At 38.0% G+C, this 15845-nt stretch overlaps 1 protein-coding gene across 3 annotated transcripts in view; it reads right to left on the reverse strand.

Annotated features, from left to right (window-relative positions):
- Positions 1-10763: 10763 nt before the first annotated feature.
- The window catches only part of LOC124623200 (outer dense fiber protein 3), a 109669-nt gene continuing 104587 nt past the window's right edge, over positions 10764-15845 (reverse strand). For all 3 annotated transcript variants that reach the window (XM_047149014.1, XM_047149013.1, XM_047149012.1), the window contains one exon: positions 10764-11984. Coding sequence is in view for 1 of the 3 variants with exons in the window: in XM_047149013.1 (XP_047004969.1) it covers positions 11901-11984 (84 nt within the window). In the remaining 2 variants the exon portion in view is untranslated. The remainder of the gene's footprint in view (positions 11985-15845) is intronic.

Here is a 15845-nt window from a genome sequence, read left to right on the forward strand (position 1 = left end):
CCTGGAAATGTCTTACAATTTAAAACCTGGTTCCTAAATCTCTGTCTTACCATTATATAATCTATCTGATACCTTTTAGTATCTCCAGGGTTCTTCCCTGTATACAACCTTCTTTCATGATTCTTAAACCAAGTGTTAGCTATGATTAAGTTGTGCTCTGTGCAAAATTCTACCAGGCGGCTTCCTCTTTCATTTCTTAGCCCCAATCCATATTCACCTACTACGTTTCCTTCTCTCCCTTTTCCTACTACCGAATTCCAGTCACCCATGACTATTAAATTTTCATCACCCTTCACTATCTGAATAATTTCTTTTATTTCATCATACATTTCTTCAATTTCTTCGTCATCTGCAGAGCTAGTTGGCATATAAACTTGTACTACTGTAGTAGGTGTGGGCTTCATATCTATCTTGGCCACAATAATGCGTTCACTATGCTGTTTGTAGTAGCTTACCTGCATTCCTATTTTCCTATTCATTATTAAACCTACTCGTGCATTACCCCTATTTGATTTTGTGTTTATAACCCTGTAGTCACCCAACCAGAAGTCTTGTTCCTCCTGCCACTGAACTTCACTAATTGCCACTATATCTAACTTTAACCTATCCATTTCCCTTTTTAAATTTTCTGACCTACCTGCCCGATTAAGTGATCTGACATTCCACGCTCCGATCCATAGAACGCCAGTTTTCTTTCTCCTGATAACGACATCCTCTTGAGTAGTCCCCGCCCGGAGATTCGAATGGGGTACTATTTTACTTCCGGAATATTTTACCCAAGAGGATGCCATCATCATTTAATCGTACAGTAAAGCTGCATGCCCTCGGGAAAAATTACGGGCATAGTTTCCCCTTGCTTTCAGCCGTTTGCAGTACCAGCACAGCAAGGCCGTTTTGGTTATTGTTACAAGGCCACATCAGTCAATCATCCAGACTGTTGCCCTTGCAACTACTGAAAAGGCTGCTGCCCCTCTTCAGGAACCACAAGTTTGTCTGGCCTCTCAACAGATACCCCTCCGTTGTGGTTGCACCTACAGTACAGCTATCTGTATCGCTGAGGCACGCAAGCCTCCCCACCAACGGCAGGGTCCATGGTTCATGGTTCATTTCTTGTATTGTGAAAAATGAACATTTTTTAGTCTAAGTTTGTTTCAATTTTCTCTGGGATAAATTAGAGAATTTTGGATGTAGATGTAGGGAACTGTCATAATATTATCTGATCTGAACTAACTTCTGCAAGTGTTTCTGGGAGACAGACCTAGAATATATCTAATGGCTTTCTTCTGCTTTTAAAAATTATGGCTCAACTGTGGTGCATTTCCCCAAAACATTATTCCACTTGCAGGTGTAACTGGAAGAATACATAATAAGATTATAGTAGGAGGATTCCTACTGACATTTTGTCTTAATTGATGAAACAAAAATAATAATCTTGGTATTTTGCTGCTTAAGTAGTTTATGTGTCCAAATAAGACAGTCTTTTATCGGTCACAAGTCCAAGTAATTTTACATCCTCATTCTCAGACTTCTTTGCTTGGAGACTGAAATATAGTTCACATTTTTCATTTTTTGGTTTGCTGATAGTCAGCTGGTTGGCTGGACACCAATAATTAATCATCTCACTTATTTCTCTGTTGCAATATAATGAAAGGATAGTTGCTATGCACCATACAGCGGAGTATTTCTCTGCTGTAAATTGAACACTGTAAGTTTTCAGCTGTTGCTATCACTGTGATGTCATTGACATACAGCATGTATTCTCATGGTATATGATTTGAGAAATCATTTGTGTAAACTATGAAGAGAAAGGGCCTGAGAACCAAACCCTGTGGTATTCCATGTATTGTTTTCAACAGCTGTGATGCTTGATTATTTGCATATACTTTCTGTAGCTTGTCATTATATAGATTCTAAATACACTTAATTAGTTATCTCTAATGTCACACTGAGCTAATTTTGTTAATAGTCTCATGTGATATCACATCAAAGGCTTTACTGAAGTCCATTAGGATAGCACATGTAGCTTGTCTGTTTACATCATCATGTATAATGTCTAAAAACTTTTGTACAGCTTTTACTGTTGACAGATTTGATCTAGAACCAAACTGCTTTGCATTCAATAACCTGTTATTTTCAAAACAGCCATAAAAAAAACTAAACTTCTCCCAAGCAGGCCATGAAGGCCCTATGATACTGACCGGCCGCCATGTCATCCTCAGCCCATAGGCATCACTGGATGTGGATATGGAGGGACATGTGGTCAGCACGCCACTCTCCCAGCCATATATCACTTTCCGAGACCAGAGCCGCTACTTCTCAATCAAATAGCTTCTTAACTTGCCTCACAAGGGCTGAGTGCACCCCACTTGCCAACAGCACTCAGCAGACCGGATGGTCACCCATCTGAGTGCTAGCCCAGCGTGACAGTGCTTGATTTCAGAGATCTGATGGAAACCGGTGTTACCACTATGGCAAGGCCGTTGGCAAAGCATATACTTGTTTATTTTTTCCAGTTTCCTGTTATTTTTTGATACAATTGAAACAACGGAGATTGGTCTATGTTAGTAGTGGGTGTTTTTCTCCTTTCTTCAACATTGAGTCTGTAATTGTGATTGTAAGAGCTTCAGAGAAAATAGCATCTGCCATAAGTCTAGTGGCTGGATAAAGCAATGGCATTTTAATTTCATCGGCTATGCTCTTTATGAAAAAGGTACTCATTCTACAATAATTCCCTGTTTAAGAATTTTCAAGCTTGTTAATTGCTTTGCTAATATTGTGTGGAGTAATTTTAGATCATGAGAATGTAGTTATATTTTTAGCTTGACGTGGAGGTGTCTCAACAACAGAACTGTTGTTGCAGCTTGAATGATCTGTACAGTTTATAAAGTACTCATTTAATACAGTAGAGTCTATGAGAATGAGATTGTCTTTTTCACACAGGTTCATTTCATTTTTAATGACATTGAATGCTGCTTTATGACTTTTTTAGATTTCAAAGTATAGCTATCATTTGCTTTGAACTTGGCTATTAATTTTTGTTTTGTAGACTTGTTTTAGTTTTGTGAATATTTTCTTAGCTTCACCATTTCTGACACATCTGCCTTCAGTTATAAGAAGCAGTATTCTTATTTATTCGTAGCGTCACCAAATGGGTTAGCACAGTGGTTGGCACAGTGGACTCACACTCAGGAGGGATGATGGTTCAAACCCACATCTGACCTTCCTGGTTTAGGTTTTCCAAATGGTTCAGAGCACTATGCGACTTAAGATCTGAGGTCATCAGTCCCCTAGAACTTGAACTACTTAAAGCTAATTAACCTAAGGACATCACACACATCCATGCCCAATGCAGGATTTGAACCTGCGACCGTAGCAGTCGTGCGGGTCCAGACTGAAGCGCCTAGAACCACTCGGCCACACCGGCTGGCTTAGGTTTTCCATGATTTCCCTAAATCACTTAAGGCAAATGCTATGATGGTTCCTCTGAAATTGTATGGCTGCTTTTCTTCTCCACCCTTCCCTGATCCAAGCTTGTGCTACATTTCTAATTGCCTCATTGCCTACAGGATGTTAAACACTAATCTCCTCTTCCTCCTTTCTTGGAGTGTGCCATATCATAGTATTTTGTGGTCTACATTGTCATTAATATTTTTCTTACAGTCTGTTTGAGAGCTGCTATTTAGTATACATTGTACAATGTCTAGAAACGCAGTACTACATTCATTAAGAGTTCTTTCAGAGGACAATTTATAGGACCAGTCCACTGATTTTAGTTCCATATCGCATTTTCAATGTTATTTTTATTTAGTATTTTGTACTTCTCAAAACGTGTGATACATTCAGAGGCTAATTGTCTTATTTTTAGACATAGTCCTTCGTGATCATACATTCCCAATTTAACTACGCTACAATCTACCATTCTAACCACACTACAATCTACCATTCTGCATAATCTAACAATGGAAAATCCAGGATGGACTTTAACAGTTGCTGCTCACCATATAGCGGAGATGTTGAGTCACAGATAGGTGCAACAAAAAGACTCGCACATAATCTTCATGCTGACTACTTATTATGTTGCCTAAGCATACTACTAGCATTGTGGATTATTCATTGATGCAGTAGAGATTAAGTGAGATATGTTCTTTCTTTTTCCTCTTATATCTCACTAGCTGAGGTATGAAAAGTTTGTGACTTCTATATCTTGAAACCGATAGTAATAGCTCACTAAGTTTATCACCAGTTCCTGGTGTAGGATAGAGTGACACTATTACATTTTTTTTTTAATGTTGTACCACTGCTGCTGCTTCAAATGCACCTTCTAGTTACGGACCACTAACATCTATAACTGAATGCTCTATATGTAGACTGTCTCTGACCCCCACCATGTGCAATATTTGTTCTGCAATAACTTGGGATCAGTATCAACTGGGACTCATAATTTTATACATTAACTATTTGGCCATTGCTCATTAATACAGAGCATGCTACAGTTAGTTTGTTCAAGCCAGCACTGCAATTCGTTCAAGCCAGCACTGCAATTCATTAAGTTTACCCCTAAGTGATTGTACATTAATGTGAAGTAGAATTGTATTTTTTGGTACACTGAGGTACATTTACCTCATTGTATTTTGTAGTATTTGCTTGTGTGTCTTTACAGATTATGTTTGGGGTTTTTCTGATCTAGTCCATCAGTTGTTTACTCCAAAAATGGAAATGTATAAGCATCTGCTGATGGACTGTGCTGACAATGACCATTTTGTTCTTCCTTTTTTCCCTAATTCATTGAGCATTAAATTAGCAAACAATTTCTTCTCTAGCCCATTTAGAAGTAATCCATGTGTTCTTTGGAATCTATGGCTTACATTTATATCTGTAGTAGATATGTTTTAGAGTGTTTGCATGTTTTCACATATAGCTTGTTCACTTCACTAATTTCCTAGTTTATGCAGGGCCACTGTGGTGAAACATATCTATGTAGAGTATTAAATGGTAGTACATTGGTGTGAGTTAGGAGATCAAGACATTTCTTTAATTCTCGACAGGCAGTATGCATTTTGTTTTTGCAAATATCATTCAAGCCACCAGAAAAGACAATAAAATCCATGAAATTATCCTGCTGACTTTATGAGTTTACTGACTTCAGCAAATAATGCACCTGGTGTGATGAGCCACACTGCATACATAGTGGATGAACTGAGGGAGCTGAGTATCATAAGATCTCTATTTGCGGAATCCATGTTGGTTTTTATAGAAGAGATTTTTGTCCTGTGCATCCTCATAATACATGAGAATAAAACATGTTCAATAAGTCTACAACAGATTGATGTTAATACATCTACATGACTACTCTGCAATTCACATTTAAGTGCTTGGCAGAGGGTTCATCTAACCACAATCATACTATCTCTCTACCATTCCACTCCCGAACAGCGCACGGGAAAAACGAACACCTAAACCTTTCTGTTCGAGCTCTGATTTCTCTTATTTTATTTTGATGATCATTCCTACCTATGTAGGTTGGGCTCAATAAAATGTTTTCGCATTCGGAAGAGAAAGTTGGTGACTGAAATTTCGTAAATAGATCTCGCCGTGACGAAAAACGTCTTTGCTTTAATGACTTCCATCCCAACTCGCGTATCATATCTGGCACACTTTCTCTATAGGTGTATAATCCTGTACATCTGTCCTATGACCCTTCTTGAAAATGGGAGTAACCTGTGCTTTTTTCCACTTTCTAGGTACCCTCCAGTGATCCATGAGAAACTACTGCTAGAGGGGGAGAAAGTTCTTTCATGTGATATCTGTACAATATCACAGGTATCTCATTTAGTCCAAGTGCCTTTCCTCTATTGAACAGTTTTAGTTGATTTTCTAATCCATAATTACTTGTATTATTATCTACCATCTCGGCATTCACACAAGTTTTGATAGTAGGTACCCTACTACAATTTTCTATGTTGAAACAGTTTCAGAAGACCAAATTCAGTATTTAAGGCCTCTCTTTGTCATCTTTCAGTTTGGAAACAGTATGGTCACTGAGTGACTGCAGTCTGTTTACTGACTACATGGGACTAAATTTCTTAGTCAGACGGTTGACAAAATTTTGCTTTCAGTTTCTTTGAATGCTTCTCATACTGATTTCCTTATGCTCATTTTCACTTCATTCAGCTTTTATTTATTAACTATGCTTCTGTGATGAAGCTCTCTTTGCTTTTGTAGCCACTTTCTAATGTGGCTATTGAATCACAGTGGGTCTTTCCCATCCACTCAGAAAGAGGCAGCATAGTGGTTAGTATACTTGATTTGCATTCGGGAGGATGGCAGTTCCATCTGGTCATGACTTCCATAAGCCACTAATGGCAAGTGCTGGGATGGTTCCTCTGAAACACCACAGCCAATTTCCTTCCTTAATCTGTCTCCAGTGACGTCGTTGATAGGATGTTAAACTCTAATTTTTGTCCCTTTTCCTGTTCTTTAAAACCTCATGCAGAACATACTGACCTACAGCATATTGAGAAATGCTTTTGAATTTAACCTATTTATATTCCTTACTTCATCCTCAGAGCTAAATATTTGATGTTCATTCCTCACATACTCTGTAATTTGTATCCTATCATTCTTTCTAAGCAAAAATATTTTCCTGCCTTTCTTATTATTCCTTGTAACATCCATATTCATGGTCACTGATGCCCGCTCTTTGTTAATCAGTTTGGAAAGTTCAGGTCTGTTTGTTGCTGGGATGTCTAAGAGAATGCGTTCAAGAGTCACTTTTCCTAAGTGGTTGGGCAAAAATAAGGAAACACTGCAAGAAATGCTTGTTTGAACATAAATAGAGATCCAGTCAATCCTGCAGGTTTAGCTGTTGTATTCGACCTGTGCAGTTTCATCAGTACATTGCAGTCATTAGTCGTCATCAGAACAGTGTTCCATATAACTGTGAGTTAAGTGGGTTAATTGTTGACGGTTGCATGGTGGGTGCTTCTGTAACTAAGGGAGTCAAATTGTATGGTGTTTCAAGAGGCACTGTTTTGAAGAGTTATACCTCATACAGAAAAACACCATCCACTGAGTCACAGCAGAGATGAAGGTGTGTTTGTTGAGTGATTGTAATGAAAAGTAAGAGGGCGACAGCTGCAAAAGTCATTTCACACAGTTTCTAATGTTGGCTGAGTTTCTTGGGCAGCCATATTGTGGTATTCCACAGGCCTCATGGTTATTCCACAAGGTCACATTACTACCAAGGATTATGTGACCATTTTAGCTGACCAGGTCCATCCCACAGTGGTGATGCTGTGTTCTAAGAGAGCAGGGCCCCTTTTAACACAGCTCAGCTTGTCCAGGAACGGTTTTGTGAGCATGAGAATGATTTTTTTGCATATCTCCTGGCCACAGCAGTCACCAGACTCAGTGTTACTGACCTTTGTGGTGTAAAAGGATGTGTGATTGCTATCCACCATCATTGTTACCTGAAGTTGTTACTATTTTGCAGGAAGAATAGTGTAAGATTCCATAGAAAACCATACAGGAACTGTATTTATCCATTTTGAGATGAGTGGAAGCTGTTTTGAATGCCTGTAGGTTTCCTGCATCATATTAGGCATGATAATGTGTTGTGTTTTTGGTGTTTCCACATTTTTGTCCACCCCCTGGATCCACTTACCAAAAAATACAGTGTCCTACAGTACAGATCCATACGTCTTGCACCAGTTTCGACAAGCATGATTCTGCCATTCTCTACCTTGCTACCAAATCAAAGACTCCCCAATTATGAAAGTATGATCATGAAACTTACTTGTGCGATTCTTTCTGTGCATTCTGAAGCACTCTGCCACTACAGCTCCTTATGCAGGAGGTCTATAAAGCATTCATTTACCATATTTGATCCAACTTTGATACTTAACCTCACCACATTATTTTACATTCGGGATCAGTAACAGACTCACTAGATATTATAAAATTCTTGGTGTCAACCAACTTTGTGTTACTGATGCTATCTGTGCATTATTACCTTTAATAGGCAACAGTAATTTTGGTACATTACCATGAAGGGTGTTCACACAATTTACTAATAACACATTAATATTTTCTCTACTCTCTCTGTGAAGGCAATTGTATTCTAAGAGTAATGTAGCTGATCTATCTTTGGATTTGAAAAGGAATTTCATCACTGATCACAAGGAGAGATTCCTCAAACCTTAAAATACCAATGGGCATGTCACATGTACTCTACTTTTCAGGTAACTGCTTCCCTTGTGTAGTACACAACCACCTATTGAGGAAGGCCATACAAAAATGAAATGTGTGTGTATGTCACTTGTAGCCAAGAGTCCCTTCCTGGGGGGTTTGGATGCCTGGTGCAAGTCTTTTTATTTTGGTGACTTCCATGTCAGTGATGAAATGATGAGCAAAACACACACACACACACAAATAAAAAAAATTAAAAAAAACCCTGAGCTGGCCAGAAATTGAACCCAGGACCTTGTGATCAAGAGTCAGCAGAAATAACTGTAAGTCCACAAGCTGCCATTGGAGCCATACAGTTTTCTGCCCAATAGTGGAAATCATGAACTTTGCATCAGAGGTCATTGCAGAATCATCTAAGCCTCTGGCTTAGACCCTCCACTCGGCTCCTATCAACTGTGGGTATGTGAGCTGCACTTGACTCCATGTGCAATGCCAACTATTTTCACCAACCCAGCCACTGCCTAAAGGAGGTGAGGATGGCCTCAGAAAAGTAGTTGCCTCAGTTTGTAGCTTTTTGCATACAATCTTTTCAGTAGCTACCTGCATATCCATTCCACATCTCAAACGAGACCTCTTAGCAAGTGGACTGAGTGCAAACTGCCGTTCTTTACTGACCTACATGCTTTTCATCTGAGGAGTTCCATTTTCTGCCTGTGTTGGAGCTCCCAATGACCCTTTGACAGAAAAATTGGCCATTGGTCCAAGAGATGAAGCATCCCGTTCTGTCTCAGATGAAATATCAGCATGGGGCAGCACTTTGAACGTGTTGCTAAAGCAAAGGGGGCAGTTGTGTGGCCAGTTTCCACTTTTACCCTTCGCCCAGAGATACACCAATCCACTGCTGTCCACCACTTGCTCTAGCGTGAGGATGAACTGGTCAGATAATGAGCTTATGGGGAGAGACAGTGACAGCGGGGTTTGCAACAGGTTCCAGCAGCATCAAAGCAGCTGTGCCCCAAAAATCATTGCAGCTGAGAGCAGCAGCCTGGAGTCTGTCAACCATGGCCAACGAAGCTTCTAGCTATTTCCAGATTTTGACCAGTTCTTTTTGTAACCATACACAACAGATACAGTTCCTGTCCATTTCATACTGTATAAAAAAAATTATAAAATCATGCAAAAAGTATATTAACCGAAACAGTCGGGACTAATTGAGAAAGGGCAGACAGACCACAGAAGGAGGTAAAAGTACACAACCGTGGTACTACTAAAGTTATGACGTGCATGCAATGTGGACCAGGAAAAAGCACTAAAATCTGCTTGACAGAGAGCTCATTCTCCACTAAAGATCACTAAATATGCAACCTCTTAGGGCAAAATAAATAATAATTCTGAAAACAGACGTACAAACAGCTACAGTTTGCTTGACAGTCAGGTCATAGAAACACTAATGTACAAGAAAATTACACAAGCACTTAGAAAATTTTTAACACTACTGAACATGGATAAACATACATATGTCAGTCACTTCTTCAAAGAAGCACATGACAAAAACATTAACTAAATGCTGTTTGCAAACAGGAACTGCTGCTATTGATAATTGCTCTTGCCTCTTTCACTGAAGCTCTGCTGTACTTGTGCTACAAAGCATGCCTGAGTTATAGTCCAGAAATTAATCCTGGATGCAGGTTTTTCATTCAGAATCCAATCTTACTCTGTTATATATAATTATTTTAACATGAAATTTTTCCTAGAAGAAGTATTCCTGCATAGTTAATAAAGAAATGTCTATTGTTTACAGGCATTGGAAATGTTGAGTATTGAGACAGTGGTAAGAAAGCCAGATACCCTGGTATGAGTTCCATTCTTTGTTGCAATGTGGTGTTATGATTGGAAATAGACCTTTTATTTCAATTTTTGAAATGTTTATGTTCTACATTCCACCAGCGCTTGATATCAATTATGTGAATATGTAGTTTTGATGATGTGTTTTATTTATGTTTGGAAGTAGCATTGTTATGTATTTTATTTTGTATTTTCCGAGATATTTTAGGAGTACAAACATCCTTACTTTTGTTTAATCATTCATTTTCTTGCCATCTGCTAAGTGCACAAAACAAATTTGAAGTGGAGAACTATATTTTCTTGTTCTCATGTAGGTCTATGTCAGTTGTTTTAGTGAGAATCAGACAACAAATCCAAAGATTCAACATTTGATCTCCACTTGTTACTAGGATGTTTTCCATTATTTATTGCTGCCTTCTGTTCGTGCAGTGGAATGTGTACGAGAAAAATTCTATTTTGCAATGTTTGGATTCCATATTAAACAGTAAGCCTCCCTATAAAAGGCTGAGTAAGTAAGTTAATAGATCTGAGGAAGACATGAGCACACAATTACAAGACCATGTCTAGTACAGAATTGTGATATTCAAACCAATCTTCACACTTTATTTCTGAATATTCAGAAAAGTGGAAAAATATATTTCAAGATTGTCTTACAACAATCAGTATTAATTAAAAGTGTATAGTGTATTATTTTATGTAATTGTGGTAAAGGTATAAAAATAAAGTTTAGCTGAAATTTAGCAATGACTTTATTGTTATTAACAGAAATGAGCATCACATTTTGGCATAATCTTTCCTATAGTCACAAACATCAATAACAATATGCAAAACTTAACAGTATATTATATAAGTAACAAGCCATCAGAATATTCTGAACAAAAGGAACTCTTCATTGACAAGAAGTCCTTCACCTGCAGTGTTATAAAACAGAACATAATTCACAGCAAGTATTAAAATTGATCTCCTGACTTGTTAGGATATGTGTTACTGAAGCCTCATCTTGTTACACTAACAAATACAGTAGATAAATCAGAATGGATGGATGATTTCTATGTAAAATGAGAAATGTAAATGACAGTTCAATATTACAAGATAACAGTGTATATAACATTAAATTTAACACAGTGTAAATAACAGTGGCAACAGAACAGTTATTAATATGTCCTGAATTTTACCCAAGTACACACATTTTACAAATATTTTCCTTCATTAATAGTTAGTAGACAAAAAGTTCATCTATAAAAATATACTTTCAAAGACTTATTTATGAAGTCCATACATTTTTTTTCCAAATGATGTGCTTCGCCTACTTACAAATATTTTAGCAATAGAGTCATTCACAGCAGCTCTTGTGTGCAAGCTTTGTCAGTATCTATTGAATGTCAAAAGTGCTTGTTTGTTTTTTAGCAAGAAACCAAAGGACTTCCCTGCAAATAATCTCATTAGTGCCATGCCTTACTACTGTTCTGTAGTGGAGTTCTACTGCAGTAAAAGACATTTAGGAATGGATTTCACCCTTCTAACTATGTATGACAAAGTATATAGAATAACAAATTGGAAAGATGAATATATTTCTTTAATATTGAATGATACTGCTTATAGCAGGTTAGCTAAACTAAGCACACTGCAGTTGATATTTAATGTATACGGTTTGCTGTTATAAGCTATCTTGCTAAACATAAGCTCACTCTGAGGCACATTATAGAATGAAATTTGTCGTATTGCTGAAAATATCATTCCACAAGTTAAATTAATAGTTCTCCAAAACCAACGGCTAAAATATTTGCAGTACAGTAGCTTCCTTGAAGTGTCATACATATAAATAGATGAAATGCCTCTTATTTTGAAATCACACATGGTTGGATTTTCTACACCATCTGCCCCTTCAGGTACCCAAGGTAAGGAGAATGCTTGATGCCAAAGCTGTAGTTTGGCAGTGTGTCCAGCTTCACCTATAAGAATAATAATTGGACATTTCACCTTAAAAACTGCAGCATATTATGCAGACCAAAATGGAAATAAATAAGCAATTTTATTTTGGTAATTGGGTAAATATGGCATACTGGTAACTCACATTAGCATTCTGTTAAAAAAGGAAGGAAAACTTACACAGTGAAATAAATATTTTTTTTTTGTTTTTAATCCTTTCAGTGCCAGACATTTTCTCAAAAGATCATGTTAAAAGTGTCATGCAATTTTACAGTAAAATGCAGACCTCTCCCATACTTGCAATAAAATCTAAACTGTTGCATAAAGGAATGTATTTATTTTTTAATTTTTAGAGAATGCTACTGGCTACAGTAATATGTGCAATGCACATTGTTAAAGAACATATTTTCAGAGAAAAAAATTTTCATGATGGGGTTTACTGAAAAAAATTAAAACATTGATTTCAGTTTACTCTGAGACCCATCAAATTATGATATACTCAAAAAATTCAGGTATATATGGAATCTCTGTAGTTTCCTTAACAAAAACATCATAAAGGAATACCAAATTTTTTATTTCACTAAGGAAAAAAATCAAAAAGAACATAAAATTACAAAAAAATTGTTTTGCTCTGAATGTCTTCTCAGTCATAAATCACTGACAAATGTTGCAGTTATGGCAACTACTTGCACACCTGCTGACCAACACATGAAGAATGCTGTCCTTTCTTGCAACAAACACTGCAGTAGCATTCCTTTCTCCCTGGAAGAGTCTCTACACCATATACTGTTGGAGTAGGTACATTTATATCAATTGCACTTGTGGTTGCAGCCCTTGCCTGAAACCACTGTTGAGAAAGTTTCCAAATGACTACGCTGTTCAACTTCAGCCATGTCAATGGTTTGTCATTGGAGTGTAGGCTTTCCTTACACAAATTCATATGCATCCAGGAACATCCTAGTTATTATGCTGAATGCTACCTTCTTCCACATCTTGACATTCTCTTCTCCTCTAAATAGCAGTATGCCACCATATCAAATGAGACAATGCCGTACATATACTTATTATATTCAAAAATTAGACCTGGTTTCTTGACCAACTGTCTATTGCGAATTGTTTTTTCTGATGTAGCAGAGGGTGATGTACTCACAAGGAGGACTGGGTTTCTCTGTGATTTCCTCTGTCTGAACCCACAGAGAAGTATAAGCGATATCCTGAAAAACTTTAGCTGTCCCACAGCATAATTCGACAGAAGACCACATGGCAGGAATTTTCTGTTTCTTCTAACTGTTCCTGTTACATAAGTGCCAACTGAACACAGCTTTTCTGCCAGAAGAATAGATGTAAAAAAGTTATCACAGAACACATAGTAACCCTTTTTTATGTAGAGCTAGTACTTTCATTACTACTACATATCCCAGGCCATTATCTTTCATTTCATTTTTGTGATCATCACTTTTTGCACCACGGTATACATAAAACGCTAGGCAGTAATTTACTACTGAATCACATAGCATCCAAAATTTGACTCCCTACCTGTGATGATGTTTATTGGGGAGGTACTGGATTAGCTGTGAGTGCGCCTTTGTCCCAACAAGACTTTCATCAACACTCAGTTCCTAGTCTGTAGTGGCGACGGCGAAACACTGTTGGCAATATCCACCAACACTTGAAATTTGGCTGTTGGGTCATATAATGGGTGAACAGGAGGGCGAAGTTTCGAATTGTCTACAAAATGTAAGAACAACTGAAACCTGTTGCGTGAAAACATTTGCGAAAACCACAGTGTCAGCAGGTTTGCATCAGTTGACCAATAACTAAACACCGTCTTTTTTATCAGTCCCATATTCAAAATCACTAGTATAAAAGCCCTCATTTCTGCTACAGTTGTTGGTTGCCACTGTTTGATTCTCGAGTTTGGCGGTAAATGCTTTGACTGAATCCTGGCGAGCGTATCTGGTAGTCACCATGATCGTAAGAAGCTGCTGCGAAAAGAACAAACTGAAAAAATCAATTGGTGTGACGTTTGCTGGTATATGTTTAGGGCCTGGTAGTTCTACATAAACAAAGCTTGTGTCTAGTGAAGCAGGGGATTCAACCTGTCGGCTTGGACCAATGACGTTAAAATTGGCCAGAGAGCATTTAGTACACAGATGAAAGAGCTGACAAGACTGTGCAGAAACAAAGGAATACGAGAGACGAAAAATATAGTTGACATATATAAAGGCCAGTAGTATTTTCTCATCAAGGATATCGCGTGTTTGTATCGTATTATTTCTCTGGAAAATGTAGGGGAGAAAATGGATGCAAAATATTGGTAGCATAGACTACATCACGTCGCATATATGAGTTGTATCTCGAACCTCATTCGAGCTGTATTGCTTAAGTGCAGTACTGGTTACAAGTTTGGCGTACGTCGATTTCTTCAATTTCACTAGCATTAGTGTCCTGTTGCTCACCGGAAGTAAGTATCCCCTGTTTCACTAAACCCTAAATGAAGCATGGGATACAAATTTTACATTTGCAACCTATACCTCAGTTGAACTACGCGAAGAGGCAATACGATGACACATATACAATTTGTATCCTGTACTTCACTACGGAGTACATAAAAACTTACGTATTGGTGTAATACAACAACGAAATACGTCAAAATGGTCAAATACAGTAAAAGAAGAAAATGAAAAAGACGAGTACTTCCTAAAATAACCGAAGCTCGCCTACAAAGGCATCAACAAAAACCACACACACACACACACACACACACACACCAACCCCCATCCTAATGTGAACTTCACTAACATATTTCGGACAGTACATTTGCCCAACGTGTTTAATAAAACATTTAAACAGGCAATATGTTCGGGGAATAGTATGCCTCCACGAATACTCGTCTAGGTGACTTTTAAGTGCGGAAATCTGGCGTTTCTCTTTCCCTAAAAGAGATTTCACAGCTAGCCAACAACCCTCTATACTATTTGTGCAAGCCCCTGTGGATAATGATCTAAACTCAATATTGTGATTTACTACGAGATGTTGATAACCCCTTTACCCTAAATCCCTATATGAAGGAAACCCATCTGAAATTACAATGGAACCCTCTGCAACGTGATCTTCAATTAAGCTGACCAAAACTTGCTTCCTTCGAGTGGGCACTACTTTGAACACTACATCGTCACACTGCTGACCTGAAACTACTGCCCCTCAAACTCATAATCCCACCGGAGGTTTCCCCCTGTTGTACTTCCTTTTGCCAAAATGTGATTCGTCAATTTCCACCATAACACCCGGTCCCCTGTACTTCATGTAATCCCCACACACTTCCCTACAAAAAGAATACCAATCCACAACTGTACGCTTACTCACACGACATTCATCCACACACAGCCACACAGGGTATCTCAAACACCAACAGTAAGTGATTTTCATAATGCCCTACAAGGCGACCTTAGATTTTTCGAACCACATCCCTCTTCTAATGGATCGCCACAACCTATCTCTGCTGCAGCGCCATACGAATTAGTCGTTAGTACGGCGACGAGATACACTTGTGAGGCGCATATGTTCGCCGCACTCGCGACATCGAACATATTCGGCAATGAGACGACACATTTGCAAAAAACAAATCGTGGTCAACATGTCTTCGCCCATAGCCTCTCGTAAACCATCAAGGTTCATTGCAACTGATAAATCCATACCTACAAACGAAAATGAGATACTAAAAATTGTTCTAAAATAAGAAACTAATAGTCCAAATTACATCAATATCACCAAGAATGAAACTAAGTACCGAATGAATTACAAAAAACCAATTAATTTAATAAAAGCACACGAGGAATATTTTCAGCAATATGAAGCGATCTGTTTTAGAATCACATTCAATT

Source organism: Schistocerca americana, chromosome 7, assembly GCF_021461395.2.
Source record: "Schistocerca americana isolate TAMUIC-IGC-003095 chromosome 7, iqSchAmer2.1, whole genome shotgun sequence".
Lineage (NCBI taxonomy): Eukaryota > Metazoa > Arthropoda > Insecta > Orthoptera > Acrididae > Schistocerca > Schistocerca americana.